We start from the raw sequence: 20530 nt of genomic DNA on the forward strand, positions 1-20530 counted from the left end.
AAAAAGTATCACTCAAAGAAAGCCTAATTTGTGGCGAAAAAAAAACAATGCATAGATCATTTAGATGTGATAAGTAGTGATAACGTTATTGGTGATTGTATGGGACGAATGTGAAATGTTAAAATTGCACCTTTTGAGTTTTCAGAGATTCTCAAACATATTTGGATTTTGGATGATATAAATGATCAAATTACTAGAGGACTGAGTCAGCCTCAACCTCCAACTCTAATTAATTCATTACTTTTCTTGCTATTGCTACTCTGATATTCTTTTTATGTTTTGTTTTAGGGGTTCAGAAAGAAGTGACTGCAGCAATTAGCTTGCATGAGGAGGCTTGGAATATAGACAAAGGACCAGGTACACCCCGGAGATCACTGCGGCAGAAGAACTGGATGCAAAAGACACAAGTGATCAGGAGAAAAGGTAAAGCACTGGACATAACAATTGTTTAAGGTAACAGAACTATCACCAGTGAGCTGAAAATCATGGTAGTACATTAATAAAAGTAATAGGGAATGGTAAAAAGGGCACAGGCAGGGGCATAACTACCATGGCCGGCTCTAGACTTTTTACCGCCTGAGGCAAACTTATAAAGATGCCGCCTCCACCCCCATTAGGTAGTATAATAGCCCCTCAGCAGTAGCGGACACAGCCAGCAGTGGGCCCCTGTGCAAAATTGCAATTGTGGGGCCCTACGACCTGCAGTGCGCAAACCGCGGCGCAACAAAAAATGGGTGTGGATAGAACCTGCGGCGCGTAGCGCCGCGGCAAAAAATGGTTGTGGCAATGACCGGATGAGGGCGGAGCTAACTGTAATTTAAAGCGAACCCGGGGTGAGGGTTTATTTCCTTTTAAACAATACTAGTTGCCTGGCGGCCCTGCTGATCTATTTGGCTGCAGTAATAAACTGAATTACACCAGCAACAAGCATGCAGCTAATCTTCTCAGTTCTGACAATATTGTCAGAAACCCCTGACCTGCTGCATGCTTGTTCAGGGTCTATGGTTGAAAGAATAAGAGGCAGAGGACCAGCACGGCAACCAGGCAACTGGTATTGCTTAAAAGGAGAGAAATATGGCAGCCTCAATATTATTCTCACCTCAGGTTCCCTTGAAAAGTGCAACGCAAAGACAGTGGGCCCGAGTTTTGGTGACCCTTTCCCCAGAAAATTCACATAATTGTGCAGGTTTTCTCAAGAAAATACACATCATGTCGGCAGATATGCCCAGAAAATACGTGCAATCATGTCGGCAGATATGCCCAGAAAATACGTGCAATCATGTCGGCAGATATGCCCAGAAAATACGTGCAATCAAGTCGGCAGATATGCCCAGAAAATACGTGCAATCATGTGGCAGACCTGCCCAGAACATACACCTGCTAATATAAATAAAAAAACAAAAACATTTACTCACCTGCAACAGCAGACCTCCTGTCCCAGCCTCCATCCGGCGCGCAGCTCCCATGGCTGGTTGGGTGGATAGGTAGCCTGGTGGGTGGGTGTGTGGATAGGTAGCCTGGTGGGTGGGTAGGTAGGTAGGCAGCCTGGTGGGTGGGTAGGTAGCCCTTAGCCGGGTGGGTAGGTAGCCTGGTGGGTGGGTGGGTAGCCGGGTGGGTAGGTAGCCTGGTGGGTGGGTAAATAGGTAGCCTGGTTCTAGCCCTTAGCTGGGTGGGTAGGTAGCCGGGTGGGTAGGTAGCCTCAGTGTTCTCCCCAGGCTTTTTTAGCCGGGTGCTCCACCCGGCTAGTTTTTGTGAGCTCCCGGCTGTCATTGGATCACCTCCTCCTATGCTGTAAGCTGAGTTGCGCACAGAAGCACCGGCCCTGCATTCTCTCATATTGCCCCACCCGGCTACTATTTCATGCCACCCGGCTGGAAAAAAATTCTGGGGAGAACACTGAGCCTGGTGGGTGGGTGGCTAGGTAGCCCTGGTGGGTGGGTGGCATAGCCGGGCCGAGGCATAGGCTGGAGAGGCTCCAGCCTCAGGGCGCAGTGTAGGAGGGGGCGCACAATTCATTCAGCTGTCATTCCTAATTGTGTTTGAAGCAGAAAGAAATAAGAAAAGGAGATACATGGAAGTGACTACAAGCCAGATAACTAGAGATTAAGGTGTTGGGTGGGCCCTGGGGTGCCTCTTAGTCTAATAGCAATCAGTGTGTGGCGGTTGGGGTGGGAGGGATGGAGGTGTCTCAGCCTTGGGTGCTGGAGGACCTTGTCCCGGCTCTGGTGGGTGGGTAGGTAGCCAAGTGGGTGGCTGGGTAGCTGGGTGGGTAGGTAGCCTGGTGGGTGGGTAGGTAGCCTTGTGGGTGGGTAGGTAGCCTGGTGGGTAGGTAGGTAGGCAGCCTGGTGGGTGGGTAGCCTGGTGGGTAGGTAGCCAGGTGGGTAGGTAGCCTGGTGGGTGGGTTGGTAACTAGCCCGGTAGGTAGGTAGGTAGCCTGGTGGGTAGGTAGGTAGGCAGCCTGGTGGGTGGGTTGGTAACTAGCCCGGTAGGTAGGTAGGCAGCCTGGTGGGTGGGTAGCCGGGTGGGTAGGTAGCCTGGTGGGTGGGTTGGTAACTAGCCCGGTAGGTAGGTAGCCAGGTGGGTGGTTAGGTAGGTAGCTGGGTGGGTAGGTAGGTAGGTAGCCGGGTGGGTAGGTAGCCGGGTGGGTGGTTAGGTAGTTGGGTGGGTAGGTAGATAGGAAGCCTGGTGGGTGGGTAGGTAGCCAGGTGGGTAGGTAGCCGGGTGCGGGTGGGCAGGTGGTTAGGTAGCCGGGTAGGTGGTTATTTAGCCGGGTGGGTGGGTGGGTAGGTGGTTGGGTGAGTAGGTGGTTAGGTGGGTGGGTGGGTAGCTAGCTATCTGGGTGGGGGGCCCGACTCCTATCCTCCCCCCTTCCTCACCTCGGAGGGCCCCCGCAACATGAGGGGAGAGCTTGGTAGCACGTCGGTGTAGGGGGGGGGGATGGTCTCCCCCCTTCCCTCACCTCGGGCTCTCCTCTCTGCGCTCCCCTCCAGCATTGAATAGTGTGCATGCAGCAGCGGGCAGTGGAAGATACATACCTTCCTTGCGTCAGTTTACAAGTACAAGTGGTGCCCATGCTCACACCTGCAATCCCCCCCCCCCCCCACCACAGTACTGATCAGAGGTGGGGAACATGTGTTCCCATAGCCAAAGTCCCTGTAATGATGAAATGATGATAGTGATCAAAGTGAATGTAAAAACACACAGACAAACAAATTCCTGTGTACTATTCAGTACACAGGCAAGTGTGGGGACATCTATTCACCAAAAGATAAAACATAAGCACACTACATATAAATTACATAAATAAATAAAATACCCATTAATTATTAATCCTTTCATTTACTATAAAAATAAAACACTTGCAATAAAAATAAAAATGACAGCTTTTTAAAAAAAAATACATAAATAGTTACCTAACATAAATGTTACTTAACATTTGTATAGCACTTTTCTCCTGCTGGACTCGGCCACTAAGGGCCCACTCAAGGGGCCACCCTGCAGTGTTAGGAAGTCTTGCCCAAGGACTTCTTACTGAATAGGTAATGACCATAATCAAAATTTTAACCTTGGCTCCCATGTCAAACACAAAATGGAAAAAATACCACCTTTATTTCCAAATAAAACATTGTGGCCGTACATTGCACTAGGGACATAATCTAAACGTAATAACCTGGACAAAAGGGCAAAAACGTGTGTGGGTTTTATCTATCACTAGCTGATTGCCCGGCGTTGCCCGGGTATGTATTTGGCTGATGTTGACTCTGCATAATTTTTCTAGCCCTAACACACAATTACTCACTGACCAAGTTTGTGAGCTTTGCGGTCTTTGGTATCAATAATTTGCATTGAAATGAAAAAATCTGATTGGCTGTTTGTGGCTACACACCCTTTTCTGAATTTGAACCCCAGTCACCCAATAACCAACTGTACCAGGTTTGAGGCTTGTGCCATTAACAGTGCAAGAATGGCAGCAATTAAATAATTCCCATTGAAAAGCAATAGGTGAAGTTTGATACACTTTTGTAGGCTCCACCCACTTTTCTGAATATTAATTCCAGTCACCCAGTGACCAACTGTGCAAAGTTTAAAAACCCTGCCATTAACAGTGTAAGAATGGCTGCAGTTTACATTTTCCCAGTGAAATTTCTATTTGTCTCCACCCATTGATGACCCGGCATTGCCCGTGTATGTATTTGGCTGGTGTTAGCTCTGCCCACTTTCTAACCCTAACGGACAAACACTCAATGACCAAGTTTTTGAGCTTTGGGGTCCTTGGCATCAATAATTTGTATATTCCAATAGAAATTAAACAAATCAGATTGGCTGTTTGTGGCTTCACCCCCTCTCCAGCATTTGAACCCCAGTCACCCAATGACCAACTGTAGCAGGTTTGAGGCATCTGCTATTAACAGTGGAAAAATGGCAGCAATTGAAATTATCCACTTGAAAATCAACAGGTGAATTTTGATTGGCTATTATAGGCTCCACCCACTTCCCTGAATATTAATATCAGTCACTCAGTGACCATCTGGGCAAAATTTGGGAACCCTGCCATAAACAGTGTAAGAAGGGCTGCAGTTTACACTTTCCCAGTGAAATTTGTTTTTGGCTCCGCCCACTTTTTGTAACCTGGACACACAGTCACTCCATGACCAAGTTTGTGAGCTTTGGGGTCCTTGGCATCAATAATTTGTATTTTCCCATGAAATGAAACAAATCTGATTCACTGTTTGTGGCTCTGTCCTCTTTTCTGAATTTGATCCCCAGTGACCCAATGACCAACTGTACCAGGTCTGAGGCTTGTGCCATTAACAGTGCAAGAATGGCAGCAATTGTAATATTCTCCTTGAAAAGCGACATGTGATTTTTGATTGGCATTTTTAGGTTCCACCCACTTTTCTGATTATTAATCCCAGTCACCCAGTAACCAGCTATGCTAAGTTTGAGAACCCTGCCATTAACAGTGAAGAAGGGCTGCAGTTTACAATTTCCCAGAAAAATCAGTTTTAACTCCACCCACTTTTTGTAACCTGGACACACAGTCACTACACAATGACCAAGTTTGTGAGCTTTTGGGTTCCTGGCATCAAAATTGTGGTAATGGAAGCAGTTTATCCAGCAAAGAAATCTGGCAGTTTTTGGCTCCGCCCCTTTACTGAATTTGAACCCCAGACACTTAACGACCGGCTGTAGCAGATTTGAGGCCTCTGCCATTAACAGTGTAAGAATGGCTGCAGTTGCAATATTCCCCTTGAAAATCAAAAGGTGAATTTTGATTGGCTGCTGTAGGCTCCACCCACTTTCCTGAATATTAGTCCCCGTCACCCAGTGGCCAACTGTGTCACGTTTGAGAACCCTGCCAATAACAGAATGGCTGAAATCAATCTAACAAATCTGATTGGCTGTTTGTGGCTCTACCCCTTTAGTGAATTTGGACCCCAGTCACCCAATGACTGACTGTATCAGGTTTGAGGCCTCTACCATCAACAGTGTAAGAATGGTAGCAATGTGAATAGTCCCCTTGAAAATCAATAGGTAAATTTTGATTGGCTGTTTTAGGCTCCACCCACATTTCTGAATATTCATCCCAGTCTCCCAGTGGCCAATTGTGTAAAGTTTGGGAACCCTGCCATGTTAAAAATTTAGTTGTTGGCACCGCCCACTTTTTCTAACCTTGACATACAGTCACTCAATTATCAAGTTTATCAGCTTTGGGGTCCTTGGTATCAATACTTTGTATATTCCCATTGAAAAAAAAACTAATCTTATTGGCTGTTTGTGGCTCCGCCACCTTTCTGAGTTTGGGCCCTAGTCACCCAGTGACTGACTGTACCAGGTTTGATGCATCTGCCTTTAACAGTATAAGGGCCTGTACACACTGCTGCGCTTTTAAAATCGCATGCGATTTTTAAATCGCAAGCCTTCATGAGAATAGGAAAAGCGCATCGCACCAGTGTGTACAGGTCTCCACGATTTTCATTATTTTTCAAAAGACCTTGTGATTAAAAAGCGAATGCGATTTGAAAAGCGCAGCGCAAGAGCAGCAGTGTGTACAGGCCCTAAGAGAATGGTAGCAGCTTAAACATTCCCTTTAAAAATTGAAAGGAGAATTTTTATTGGCTGTTGTAGGCTCCACCCACCTTCCAAAATCTTAATCTCAGTTACCCAATGACCAACTGTGCAAAGTTTGAGAACCCTGCCATTAACGATGTAAGAATGGCTGCAGTTTATATTTTCCCAGTAAAAGCTGTTTTTGGCTCCGCCTACTTTTTGTGACCTTGACACACAGTCACTCAATGACCAAGTTTGTGAGCTTTCAGGTTCCTGGCATCAAAAATGTGTGATTGGAAGCAGTTTATCCACCAAGGAAGTCTGATTGGCTGTATGTGGCCCCACCCCTTTAGTGAATTTGGACCCCAGTCACCCAATGACGACTGTAGCAAGTTTGAAGCCTCTGCCATTAACAGTGTAAGAATGGCAGCAGTTTAAATATTCCCCTTGAAAATCAATAAGTGAATTTTGATTAGCTGTTGTAAGCTCCACCCATTTTCTTGAATCTTAATCGCATTCACCCAGTGACCAACTGTGGCAAGTTTGAGAACCCTGCGATTAACATTCTAAGAATGGCTGCAGTTTACATTTTCCCATTTAAAATGAACGGCTGAAATTTGATTGGCTGTTTTATGCTCCGCCCACTTTTCCTGGATTTGTAACCTCGGTCACCAAGTGACCACCTGTGCCAAGTGTGGGGACTGTGGCTTGATTGCTGTGAGAATGGCAGCCTTTTACATTTTTTCTATTGACTTGAATGGGTGAAATCTGATTTGCTGTTTGTAGCTCCGCCCAGGTGTGCAGGGGGGCCGCGAGACCCCCAGAACCTATCATCCTAGGTAGTAAGGGATCTGTGTACCAAGTTTCGTTCAAATCGGTCAAGCCGTTTTCGAGTGATCGCGGCACACACACACACACACACACACACACACACACACACACACACACACACACACACACACACACACACACACACACACACACACACACACACACACACACACACACACACACACACACACACACACACACACACACACACACACACACACACACACACACACACACACACACACACACACACACACACACACACACACACACACACCAACACACACACCAACACACACACCAACACACACACCAACACACACACCAACACACACACCAACACACACACACACACCAACACACACACACACACACACACACACACTCACATCCGATTTTATATATATAGATAGCAGGTTTTATTTAAAAACTATAATAGCTGAAAAGTTAATTTTTAATTATTTTTTCTTTTTCTTACCTTTAAAATGCATATAAGATAAAATAGTTCTTGGCAAAAAAGTATCACTCAAAGAAAGCCTAATTTGTGGCGAAAAAAAAACAATGCATAGATCATTTAGATGTGATAAGTAGTGATAACGTTATTGGTGATTGTATGGGACGAATGTGAAATGTTAAAATTGCACCTTTTGAGTTTTCAGAGATTCTCAAACATATTTGGATTTTGGATGATATAAATGATCAAATTACTAGAGGACTGAGTCAGCCTCAACCTCCAACTCTAATTAATTCATTACTTTTCTTGCTATTGCTACTCTGATATTCTTTTTATGTTTTGTTTTAGGGGTTCAGAAAGAAGTGACTGCAGCAATTAGCTTGCATGAGGAGGCTTGGAATATAGACAAAGGACCAGGTACACCCCGGAGATCACTGCGGCAGAAGAACTGGATGCAAAAGACACAAGTGATCAGGAGAAAAGGTAAAGCACTGGACATAACAATTGTTTAACCTGCCTGGCGTTCTATTAAGATCGCCAGGCAGGCTGCGGGAGGGTTTTTTTTTAATAAAAAAAAAACTATTTCATGCAGCCAACTGAAAGTTGGCTGCATGAAAGCCCACTAGAGGGCGCTCCGGAGGCGTTCTTCCGATCGCCTCCGGCGCCCAGAATAAACAAGGAAGGCCGCAATGAGCGGCCTTCCTTGTTTTGCTTACATCGTCGCCATAGCGACGAGCGGAGTGACGTCATCGACGTCAGCCGACGTCCTGACGTCAGCCGCCTCCGATCCAGCCCTTAGCGCTGGCCGGAACTTTTTGTTCCGGCTACGCTGGGCTCAGGCGGCTGGGGGGACCCTCTTTCGCCGCTGCTCGCGGCGGATCGCCGCAGAGCGGCGGCGATCAGGCAGCACACGCGGCTGGCAAAGTGCCGGCTGCGTGTGCTGCTTTTTATTTGAGCCAAATCGGCCCAGCAGGGCCTGAGCGGCAGGCTCCGGCGGTACTGGACGAGCTGAGCTCGTCCAGACAGCCCAGCAGGTTAAGGTAACAGAACTATCACCAGTGAGCTGAAAATCATGGTAGTACATTAATAAAAGTAATAGGGAATGGTAAAAAGGGCACAGGCAGGGGCATAACTACCATGGCCGGCTCTAGACTTTTTACCGCCTGAGGCAAACTTATAAAGATGCCGCCTCCACCCCCATTAGGTAGTATAATAGCCCCTCAGCAGTAGCGGACACAGCCAGCAGTGGGCCCCTGTGCAAAATTGCAATTGTGGGGCCCTACGACCTGCAGCGCGCAAACCGCGGCGCAACAAAAAATGGGTGTGGATAGAACCTGCGGCGCGTAGCGCCGCGGCAAAAAATGGTCGTGGCAATGACCGGATGAGGGCGGAGCTAACTGTAATTTAAAGCGAACCCGGGGTGAGGGTTTATTTCCTTTTAAACAATACTAGTTGCCTGGCGGCCCTGCTGATCTATTTGGCTGCAGTAATAAACTGAATTACACCAGCAACAAGCATGCAGCTAATCTTCTCAGTTCTGACAATATTGTCAGAAACCCCTGACTGCATGCTTGTTCAGGGTCTATGGTTGAAAGAATAAGAGGCAGAGGACCAGCACGGCAACCAGGCAACTGGTATTGCTTAAAAGGAGAGAAATATGGCAGCCTCAATATTATTCACACCTCAGGTTCCCTTGAAAAGTGCAACGCAAAGACAGTGGGCCCGAGTTTTGGTGACCCTTTCCCCAGAAAATTCACATAATTGTGCAGGTTTTCTCAAGAAAATACACATCATGTCGGCAGATATGCCCAGAAAATACGTGCAATCATGTCGGCAGATATGCCCAGAAAATACGTGCAATCATGTCGGCAGATATGCCCAGAAAATACGTGCAATTAAGTCGGCAGATATGCCCAGAAAATACGTGCAATCATGTGGCAGACCTGCCCAGAACATACACCTGCTAATATAAATAAAAAAACAAAAACATTTACTCACCTGCAACAGCAGACCTCCTGTCCCAGCCTTCATCCGGCGCGCAGCTCCCATGGCTGGTTGGGTGGATAGGTAGCCTGGTGGGTGGGTGTGTGGATAGGTAGCCTGGTGGGTGGGTAGGTAGGTAGGCAGCCTGGTGGGTGGGTAGGTAGCCCTTAGCCGGGTGGGTAGGTAGCCTGGTGGGTGGGTGGGTAGCCGGGTGGGTAGGTAGCCTGGTGGGTGGGTAAATAGGTAACCTGGTTCTAGCCCTTAGCTGGGTGGGTAGGTAGCCGGGTGGGTAGGTAGCCTCAGTGTTCTCCCCAGGCTTTTTTAGCCGGGTGCTCCACACATTCAGCTGGGCGCACAATTCATTCAGCTGTCATTCCTAATTGTGTTTGAAGCAGAAAGAAATAAGAAAAGGAGATACATGGAAGTGACTACAAGCCAGATAACTAGAGATTAAGGTGTTGGGTGGGCCCTGGGGTGCCTCTTAGTCTAATAGCAATCAGTGTGTGGCGGTTGGGGTGGGAGGGATGGAGGTGTCTCAGCCTTGGGTGCTGGAGGAACTTGTCCCGGCTCTGGTGGGTGGGTAGGTAGCCAAGTGGGTGGCTGGGTAGCTGGGTGGGTAGGTAGCCTGGTGGGTGGGTAGGTAGCCTTGTGGGTGGGTAGGTAGCCTGGTGGGTGGGTGGGTAGGTAGCCTGGTGGGTGGGTAGGTAGGTAGGCAGCCTGGTGGGTGGGTAGCCTGGTGGGTAGGTAGCCAGGTGGGTAGGTAGCCTGGTGGGTGGGTTGGTAACTAGCCCGGTAGGTAGGTAGGTAGGTAGGTAGCCTGGTGGGTAGGTAGGTAGGCAGCCTGGTGGGTGGGTTGGTAACTAGCCCGGTAGGTAGGTAGGTAGGCAGCCTGGTGGGTGGGTAGCCGGGTGGGTAGGTAGCCTGGTGGGTGGGTTGGTAACTAGCCCGGTAGGTAGGTAGCCAGGTGGGTGGTTAGGTAGGTAGCTGGGTGGGTAGGTAGGTAGGTAGGTAGCCGGGTGGGTAGGTAGCCGGGTGGGTGATTAGGTAGTTGGGTGGGTAGGTAGATAGGAAGCCTGGTGGGTGGGTAGGTAGCCGGGTGGGTAGATAGCCGGGTGCGGGTGGGCAGGTGGTTAGGTAGCCGGGTAGGTGGTTATTTAGCCGGGTGGGTGGGTGGGTAGGTGGTTGGGTGAGTAGGTGGTTAGGTGGGTGGGTGGGTAGCTAGCTATCCGGGTGGGGGGCCCGACTCCTATCCTCCCCCCTTCCTCACCTCGGAGGGCCCTCCTCCCGATATGCGCGGCGGGAGAGCAGCAAATACAGGAAGTCTTCAGGGCTCCAGGCAGACGCTAGAGGCTCAGCCGCTTGGTCTCCAATATGTCTCCAACTCTGTATACTGCTCGCTACTTCCTGGTTTAGTAGCAAGCCGTATATAGAGTTGGAGACATTGGAGACCAAGCGGCCGCTGAGCCTCTAGCGCCTGCCTGGAGCCCCGGAGACATCCCGTATTTTCCGCTCTCCCGCCTCGCATACCAGGAGGGGGGCCCCCGAGGTGAGGGAGGGAGGTAGGATAGGAGTCGGGGCCCCCCAAGGAAAAAAATAAATAAAAAATATATATAAAAAAACCCCAAAAAATACTTAATGGGCCCCTGAAGCAACGGAACTTCAGGGGCCCTCGTGTGGCGGCACGGCCTGCACGGCCGTATGTCCGCCACTGCCCCTCAGTATGGGTAGCTTGGAGTGGGTAGCAGGCAGGAAGGGGCGCAGCAGGCACAGCGGTGACGAGGAGGCTCGGACCCCCCCTCCCTCACCTGAGTCCCCCAGTCTGCGCTCACCCTCCAGCTATTAGGAAGGTCTTTAGCATTCCCTAAATACTGGAGGAATGATTCAGCCCATGCCCATCTTGGCCAGGAGGCTGGATTGCTTTTGCCAGAATGCGATGTTGTATAACTATTTAGTGATGGCGTAATTTCTCATGCTGCTCAAGCGTTATAAATTAGATTGCTCTCGCTGACTCCTCCTGCCCGCATCATCTCTCCTCCAACAGTAGAGATGGCCCGAACCTCCGATTTTCCGTTCGCGAACTTCTGCGAAAGCTCGGTTCGCGCGAACTTTCGCGAACCGCAAGAGACTTCAATGGGGAAGCGAACTTTGAAAACTAGAAAAATGTATGCTGGCCACAAAAGTGATGGAAAAAAATGTTTCAAGGGGTCTAACACCTGAAGGAGAAGGCATGGCGGAGTGGGATAGACGCCAAAAGTCCCGGGGAAAAAAATCAGGATTTGACGCACAGCAGCGTTTTAAGGGCAGAAATCACATTGCATGCTAAATTGCCGGCCTAAAGTGTTTTAAAACATCTTGCATGTTTATACATCAATCAGGGAGTGTAATTAGTGTACTGCTTCACACTGACACACCAAACTCACTGTGTAACGCACCACAAACAGCTGTTTGCGTAGTGACGGCCATGCAGGACTGGTGCGCAACATGGCCAGAGTGCAGGCCGTGGCGGTTTTCAAGCTTATATGGTCGCCGGGCTGTGGTAGCTCAATGATAGAACAACAGTGACTGTCCAGCTGATTAAATCTTGTTTGTCCACAATGAAACAATGACCTTATTATCTTTGATGTGCCCCCCTCAAGACACTCATATAGCTGGCAGTCATTGCTTCATTGTGATTCGCAAGCCCCTTTACCGCGGCAAGGTAACGATCACGAAGGGGAATTGGCACATGTACATGCCTTTTGTTTTGTTGTTGCAGCTGCAGTGCAGCCAGAAAAATTAGGCAGGCATGTACACGCATCAGAAAAATTAGCTAGCTGCTAGCAGCGGCCTTAAAAATTCAGGAATCCACCTGGAGTCCTGGACCCTGTTGGTGGTGGCGGAGAACGCAGTCAATCGGCCTGCGGGCAGAAATGCTGTGTGGGGACCAGGGCCGGATTACCGACCAGGCAACAAAAGCAGTCGCTTGAGGCCCCATTCAGAGTCAAAGGGGCCCCATCAGCACATAAACCAGCCCTCGCCATCCTGTCAGCGGTGGCTTGATGGTATAATGGTTAAAGAGACTCTGAGCAGTGCAGTAACTATGGAAAGATGCATATCATTTTAAAGCTCTCTTTCTCCTCTTTCCAATGATATATAAACCACCGCCCTATGCCTTTTAGTTTTCGCTATTTTTACGGCAAAATCGTGAAAATAGCGAAAACTAAAAGGCTTAGGGTGCCATTTTATCTATCATTGGAAAGAGGAGAAAGAGAGCTTCAAAATGACATGCATCTTTCCATAGTTACATTGTATTACACAGGACGACTTTTCTCCAAAGTCGGCAGCTCGATTCAGCACAATGCAATGAAATATAAGGAACCCAGGGGGATATAATTACAAACATTATGCTGGTAGGTGTGAGGATGTAATTAATTAGTTGTGGGTATGCTTAAAGGCATACCCACAGGCACTGCTCGGAGTCCCTTTAAGGGCTCTGCCTCTGACACAGGAGACCAGGGTTCGAATCTCGGCTCTGCCTGTTCAGTAAGCCAGCACCTATTCAGTAGGAGACCTTAGGCAAGTCTCTCTAACACTGCTACTGCCTATAGGGCGCGTCCTAGTGGCTGTAGTTCTGGCGCTTTGAGTCCGCCAGGAGAAAAAGCGCAATATAAATGTTATTTGTCTTGTCTTGTCAAATGATGCCGTGCGCTGCTGATTGTCTTCAGAGCCAGGCTCTCCTCCTAGGTCCCCCTCCTGCCACCATGCGCTCTGCCACTGCCCACTCCTCCCTCCCTTACCACAGAGAACCACAGCTGCAGCAAGAATGATAGCAGCAGATGGCAAACGCGTACTCGCCTATCCATGATCCAAGCGATAGAGATCCCGTCATCTGAAACCCATCAGTCTCTTCTACAGTGCAGCCGCTTGCTCTGAACTTCCTGATTCTCAGATCAGACAGGAAGTAGGAAGTAGTAATAGTAGTAGTAACAGAGCAGCAGCACTCTAGAGGAGACAGATGGGCTCCGGATGACGGGACCTCTATTGCTTAGATCGCAATAGGTGAATGTGAGTCATCTGGTGCTGTCATTCTCCCCCGCTTCGGCTGCCTTCTCTGCTGGACTATCGTATTCACTGGGATGGAGGCTGCATGGTGGCTGTCTAGTTTGGGAGAAAATCGGTTGTTCGGTGGTGGGGGTGGATATGTAATTCTGTCTGGGGAACGGCTTCCGGTTTGGCGGTGTCCAGAGCTTTCTGCTATTGCCAGGCTGGAGATGCAGGGAGAAAGTGCTGCTGCTGTGATATCTGGCGCCCTCTTCACAGGGGTGCCCCAGCCCCTGAGTGCAAATGTCCCAGCCATTCATCTCTCACTCTGCATTTTGCCGCTGCTATTCCGTGCATTGTGCATGCACAGAGGAAAGCGGGCTGTTGCACATAGCAACCAGTAGCTCGGCTGCCCCGGTGTGTGCGGCATGTTACTGTGCAGCTGCATCTTCTGATTCTATTACGACATGATGGGGGGCCCAGATCAGTTACTTTGCTTAGGGCCCCATTTAGCCTTAATCCGGCTCTGAGGTAGGTGGGTGCACTGACTGAAGTGAACAACAGGTAGGTATACACATTGTTATGTAAATAATACGGCAAGGTGTGCTACTTCCTAACCCTCTACTGTATCTCTATGGTGAGATCGTCATCTGTTGTCATGTGACAGATGACAATCTCACCCAAGAGATAGGGAGCCTCAGAGGACCGGAAGACAATGGACTGTGAACGTCCAGATCCCGGGAGAGGTGTGATCTAAATGCTGCTCCACTGCAGATTTCTCTACCCCGCTCAAGATTACCACTAGCAGCATCCTTTTTAACCCCGAACCTGGGTCGGGAACAATGCCAAGGAGGTTAATCCTGGAAGACAGACAGACAAACAACCATCTAAATGATCATGAATGAAACTGGCCTCAGTGATGGTAATGTGTGGAAAATTATCAGTGACAAACTGCACATGTCTAAAAAGGTGTCTGCACTCTGGGTTCCACGTTTGCTAACCCCTTTCCAGAAACAAACACGGCGTTACCTTTCAAGACAGATTTTGATGCAGTTGGAACAGGATGAAGAGGATTTTTTTTTCCGTCTGGTACTATTACACTATTATTCACCGTATTTTTCGGACCATAAGACGCACATTTTCTGGAGCATGGAGGAGCCTGAGTGTAGCAGAGAGAGCAGTGTGAGCTGCGTCTGCGGGCCAAGTTTACCTGCTCACATGTGGGTTGCGGTGTAGCGGGGGCTGCCAGGTGTGCGCTGCACCTGGAGGGCTTATCCCGCAGGTGGAGGAGGCAATCAATGTGGGAGGTACTATTCTTTCTGGTGCAGCTGATGTGCAACTTTTATTGTTATTTAGATTTAGTTATTGTATCCTTTGTGTTGTTGTAGAAGGCTTGAAAGTGAAGGTGCCAGCAAAGCCAAAGCTATATAAAAAGGGAGTCCGACCACTGGATAGAGCAGATCCAATCCAGAGACAGAAGCAGAAGATCCAGAAGAGGAGGAGGACCCACAACTACACTGTGACAAAGAGGCAAAAGACAGTGGTCCCGACACCTGCTCCAGGAAAGAAAGGTATCTCCAGTGATACAACAATACAAACAATCACTGTTTGAAATATGGGGGATTCCTAGTACAACAATGGCAGATTAAGATTCAGAATAAAGTAGCAAAATAGCTGTGTGTCATCACTCACCACTAATATCGTGAGCCTGGTCTACTAACGTTCTCCCAAGCTGCATACCTCCCAACTTTTTGAGATAAAAAAGAGGGACACTTTAAGACACACCCCCACCACACCCCTAATCATACATGTACCACACCCCTCATAATGCATATACAAAGAATTTAGGAGCCAAATTGTAGTTTTATCATTCAAACCACACTGGTTCATTCTATCATTATGGTGGTGATACATGGTGACAAAAAGGTTTATAGTCAGTTAAACACATATTTCAGGAGGAAAAAAATACATATATTTACCAGCGGCAAGTGAGCGGCGATTGGAACGCAGGGAGGTGAGTTGTTGTATACAGCGGTTCCTGCTGCAATCACTCTGCATCTGAGGGGGAACACGGAGGGCGGCCCAGGGAGAGGACAGGAGGGAGAGGTCGACAAGATCTCACCAGCACACCACCAATTAAAGCACACCTTTTATTGTGCCAATATCCACACAGGGTCCCCCTTTATCAAGTACAAAACACCACACACTACCAGTATATGTCGCTCAACTGCTGGCAATTTATTCAGTTACAAAAAGAAAAAAGGTCAGACATAGATTGCATAGATATAATATAATGGCAGACCATTACATTCACCAATAGCTGCATATACCTTTTCTGTGCAGCAGGAACTATTCAGTTCAAAGAGGAACAATTGTTCCCAATTGGTATGGATCGCAGGGTCCCCCTTTATCAAGGCATGTGGTTACACTGCACATCAAAAACATTTACTCTATATACCGGTAAGCTTCTAATCCCCAATACCCCACCCGTGAAATGACCTCACAATGACATCATGATAATTAGCATAGATAAATATACTCTAACTTTGCATATTATAAATCATCATAAAGCTGTTTACAATAACTATGCCTTCATAAGTGCACACTGTGCGACCCTGCCTCTGTACCTACCGACTCAGATGCCCCCAGATCGCCCTCGATGTGCTTCTGTGACAATTAGAGAATATTTCAAAACTCAGTGCCATCCCCTCCGTCCGTTACTTCATAATCACTGCCCCCCTCGGATAAAACCCTCCGAGTGCAGTTCCGTGTGTACGCGCGCTAGTGGGCGTGGCTTCAGCTCTGCTCCACCACCTGAGTGGTGGAGCGTCCCCACTAGGCGTGAAAATGCAAATGCGACATCTACGTCGCATGCATTCGCGTTGCAAATGACCTGGTTATCTAGTGGTCCCACAACCCTCAATAGTATTCTTTGGTCATCTAGATTACCTCATTACCCCAAAGTATTCCCTGGTGGTCTAATGGTCTTCCATAACCCCATAGTATTTTCTGGTCATCTAGTGGTCCTCCAACCCTCAATAGTATTGCCTGAACATCTAGTGGTCCCCCCAACAGTATTTCTTGGTTGTCTAGTGGTCGCCCAAACCCTCAAAAGTATTAGCTGGTTACCTAGTGGTCCCCCCATAGCCTGCAAGTTTTCATTGGTTGTCTAGTTGTCTACTCATAATCTTTTAGTATTCCCTGGTCATCTAGTGGTCTACCCAACCCCCAATTGTATTCTTTGGTCATCTATGGGGTTCTCTCAAAACCCCATGGTATTTTTGGTCACTTAGTGGCCCCCCATAACCATTTAGTATTCCCTGTTCATCTAGTGGACCCCCAAACCCCCAATAGTATTCCCTGGTCATCTAGGGATCCCCCAACCCCCAATAGTATTCCCTAGTGTTTGTCTAGTGGGCTCTCCAACCCCCCAAAATATTCTCTGGTCATCTAGTGGACCCCACCATAACATTCCCTGGTAGTCTGCATGATGCACTACAAGCTGTGGGACCCTGGAATACATACAGCTGCTGTCCATGCCCTGCCCCCCCCCCCCCTTCCCCAATCTCCTGGCCCTTGTGATAAAATAAGGAATGGACATGTTGGTTCTGTTTTCCTTATGTTTTTACCCCAGAGAAGAATATGAGCATGGGCTCTACTATATAATCAAGCCTGTGTTCGGATCCTTTTCTGTGTTTGGATTTGGGAGGTGTGTGGTGGACACCTAGGCTAGGCAGCATGGTGAGCTCCTTTGAATATTTGCACCCAAATATTGAATACATTGCTCCATTGGACTATTTTATATTATTATGGAGTCTTTATTACTTAATAAATTTTCTTGGATCAATTTTTTTTAATCAAATCTATCATCTAATAATCTATTACACACATGGGGATCTGAGACCAGCCTTGGACAGGTTACTACACACCCATAGGAGCTCCAATCCCTTTTGCTGGCCATGAGATAGGATCCCTTTCACACTGGCACAATCTTTTGCTCTTTGTGTTCTTTCAGGGGCTCAGACAGCGAGAGTGGGTGGAAGGCCGAGCATACATGACAGAGAAGTGGAATCTGTGGATGAAGCTGATTCACCACAGAGACTGAGGCGGAGGGTCCAGATAGTGGAAGACAGAGAAGACCTCCATGTGAAGAGAAGACTGTATGCAAACAATGTGGCAGATGTTTCACAAAGTCAAGGTATCTCCTGTGAAATCATTTGTGGTATAGCAATAGAAGAGCAACCTTTCCAATCTAATGTTCAGACCCCCCACTCCCACCACCCCACGCCCAGAAGGTGTAGTGCAAATAATTACATTTTAAAAGTATACTTTGAGAAATATACAAGGAGTTAGAATTGCAATATTTACAACATCAGGAAACACTTAGGGGCTGATGCACAAAAGTGAAGTTATATTGCTGTGCACAGCCAGCACACGTAAATTACCATTACTACCGGCAGCGTGTACCGTGAGTTACACTAGTAGCTCTACCAGCGGTACTCAAATAGTGTGAACGGTGCTGCGGTAATGAGCTTCACTCACGGTAACGCTGGTTAGTATCGAGCATTACCATAGTAACGTCCATGCTACTCGAGTACAGTGGTTGTGCTAATCGTGTAACTCACACAGTACAGGCTGCCAGTAGTTACGGTAATACTGCTGTGCGCTGTATATGCTGCATTGCCATAATGCCGCACTTTTGTGTATCAACCCCTCATGGTGCCAATACACAGTACAATTTTTTCATTCTTTTTTTGATCAGAGAAATTCAGTTGATTATTCCATTGGTCAAATTTTGTTGTTGTTGACAAATGTTGTTGATTTTTCTGAAAATCTGAGAAAAACGTTGAATATGAAGAAAAAGTTGGTTTATCTAATAGTATTTTCTTATTACAACCTGCCATACACTATACAATTTTACAATCACCCAGATTTTTCCAACATGTCCAATCAGAGTTTTATCGAAAAAAATGAATAATTGTTTGTTTTTACTCCATCGAAAAAAAAGATTCTCCTCGATTTTCAATCTATTCGATTGTTTTGGTCGAATAAATGGGAAATTTGGACGGTTTAATTGTAACATAAATGGGCACCATAAAAGAGAGAGCCCCCTCTTACCACCTTAGGGTTTAGTATGCAGTGTTATTGTGACTATACCAATATAGTGTCAACAACTGCTTGTATGTTGTTTTAATAGATGAAAACCAATCCCTATCCCGGGGTGAAGATCGAGAATCATTCCTAATACAAGATCTGAAGACGCGACTGAGCCATGGTGAGAAAGCTGGATCTCTGACCATTTACAGGATGCCAGGGGAAGTGGCACCTGGCAATAAATGGGAGTTGGGAACCAGGAAGAATAAGAATAATAAAGTCCTCATGTTTATTGGAGATAACCGTTCTAGTAAAACGTCTCTGATCAATACCATGATCAACTATATCTTCGGTGTACAATGGGGAGATGCCTACAGAATAAAACTAATAGATGACCGAAGTGGGGAGAGAGAGGTAGACAGCCAAGTGCCACATATCATGACCTACCACATCAACCACGGAGAGGCCCTTCGGATCCCATTTTCCTTAACCATCATTGACGTTCGGTGGCTTAGAGGTACCAGGGGGAGAACGTATGACGAGGAAAACATGCAGCAGATAAAAGATTTTTTTGCTCACAGTGATCTCATGGAGATTGATGCCATTTGCTTTTCAACCTCATCTTCTTTAGCTAGTCTCACTTCATCGGAGATGTACATGTATAAAAATATTTCATCTATGTTTGGGAAAGACAACATAGTCTTCTTCACCTCCTCTGCAGATCAGCAGCAGCCAAATTTTCTCTCAACCGATCCTGAGGGAACGTTTTGTAGGGCCCAGCCTGAAGATGTGTTTCCCATGTGCTTCAGCTTCTGTAATGCTGTGACTTACACAGATAACTGTCCCCAGGAAGATGATGATGACTGTATGGTCCATGAAATTCAGTGGAGCAACCAAATGAGAAGTATTCAGAAATTCCTTTTGCATGTTTTACCCAAGCAAACTGGCAAAGATTTAAGTTCGATGAAGAAGATAAGGTCTTCAGCGGATGAATCATTGGATGGGCTAGTCATAAGCTCGATGAAGAAGAAAAGACCTTCAGCAGACGAATCATTAGATGAACTAGTCAGCAGTTTTGAGGAGATGATATGTAAGCAGGAAGCACTGGAAGATATCAAAAAAACTTTAAGGGAGTTCAAGGAAGATATTGAGAAGAACAAAAGTGTTGTGTTTGAAGAATCGGGAGTTGTAAGAAAGAAAATAACCACATGTGAAAATGCAATCATGTGCCACCTAAGTGACTCTATCAGCCACCAGAACCCATACATTTTGCATATAAAACTTGTTTCCTTTTGTGAAGGTTTCTCCTTTCGTAAGTTTAAAGTGGAAAAAAGGTGTAGTGTGTATACCAAAGACACAAGCAGACACTACGAAGAAAATTATTATTGGCAATCGCCTAGGAATATCAGAAAGGAGACAATTTCACATATTAAGGAGAGATATGAAAACCTACTCGATGACCTGAAGACTGATATTGAGAAGGCAGAAGAAGAAGCTCAGATACTAATTCGAAAGATCTCTGAAGGCCTCAAACATCTCCAAGACCCAACATCTGGGCCATTATCTGCTGAGAATTACTTCCAACTGCTCATTGAGACAGAGATCCGGGAAGGAAAGGACTCCTATTTAAACAGGGTTGACATACTGGACAAAGCCAAAAGAAGATGCAAAGCTATTGCTAATATTGAGTCTCAGGGTGCAACTCAGATGGTTGTGTGACTTGTTTGAGAGGCCTCCTTTTTATATCTAATAGTGCTGATGAAAAAGTTTTTTAAGTGTGATTTGAACTTCAAATTAAAATGCTGAGCAATTATTATTTAATCTTCAGTGTGATGCTATCATCCTACCTAATAAAACCTAACTGTCCCTGCGTACTCCTCCTGTCCCTGTGTCTTTGGGTCTGTGCTTTGTGACAGCCGTTGGGACAGGAGGACGGGGCCAGTTAGCCGGGCAGGCATGTGAGTGGGCAGGCGGGCGCGCACATGCATATTGACATGTGGCGGTGGAGAGAGACAGACCTAGAGGCCCGTTTTTAACCGGACTTAGGTCTTATAAATGAACAATTATGTTGCGACTATACTTCTCTCAGCTGCACTC

At 47.0% G+C, this 20530-nt stretch overlaps 1 protein-coding gene across 5 annotated transcripts in view; it reads left to right on the forward strand.

Annotated features, from left to right (window-relative positions):
* LOC137518077 (uncharacterized) overlaps positions 1 to 20244 on the forward strand; it is a 63567-nt gene extending 43323 nt beyond the window's left edge. For 3 of the 5 annotated variants that reach the window (XM_068235343.1, XM_068235346.1, XM_068235344.1), the window contains exons 2-6: positions 289 to 423; positions 7685 to 7819; positions 14728 to 14910; positions 17355 to 17537; positions 18537 to 20244. In XM_068235343.1, coding sequence (XP_068091444.1) covers positions 289 to 423; positions 7685 to 7819; positions 14728 to 14910; positions 17355 to 17537; positions 18537 to 20152 — 2252 coding nt within the window. In that variant the 3' untranslated portion in view covers positions 20153 to 20244. Of the gene's footprint in view, positions 1 to 288; positions 424 to 5104; positions 5266 to 7684; positions 7820 to 14727; positions 14911 to 17354; positions 17538 to 18536 lie in introns of those variants that run through there. The other 2 variants (XM_068235348.1, XM_068235347.1) reach the window with 2 other exon arrangements.
* Positions 20245 to 20530: the final 286 nt, after the last annotated feature.

This window comes from Hyperolius riggenbachi, chromosome 5 (genome assembly GCF_040937935.1).
Source record: "Hyperolius riggenbachi isolate aHypRig1 chromosome 5, aHypRig1.pri, whole genome shotgun sequence".
Classification (NCBI taxonomy): domain Eukaryota; kingdom Metazoa; phylum Chordata; class Amphibia; order Anura; family Hyperoliidae; genus Hyperolius; species Hyperolius riggenbachi.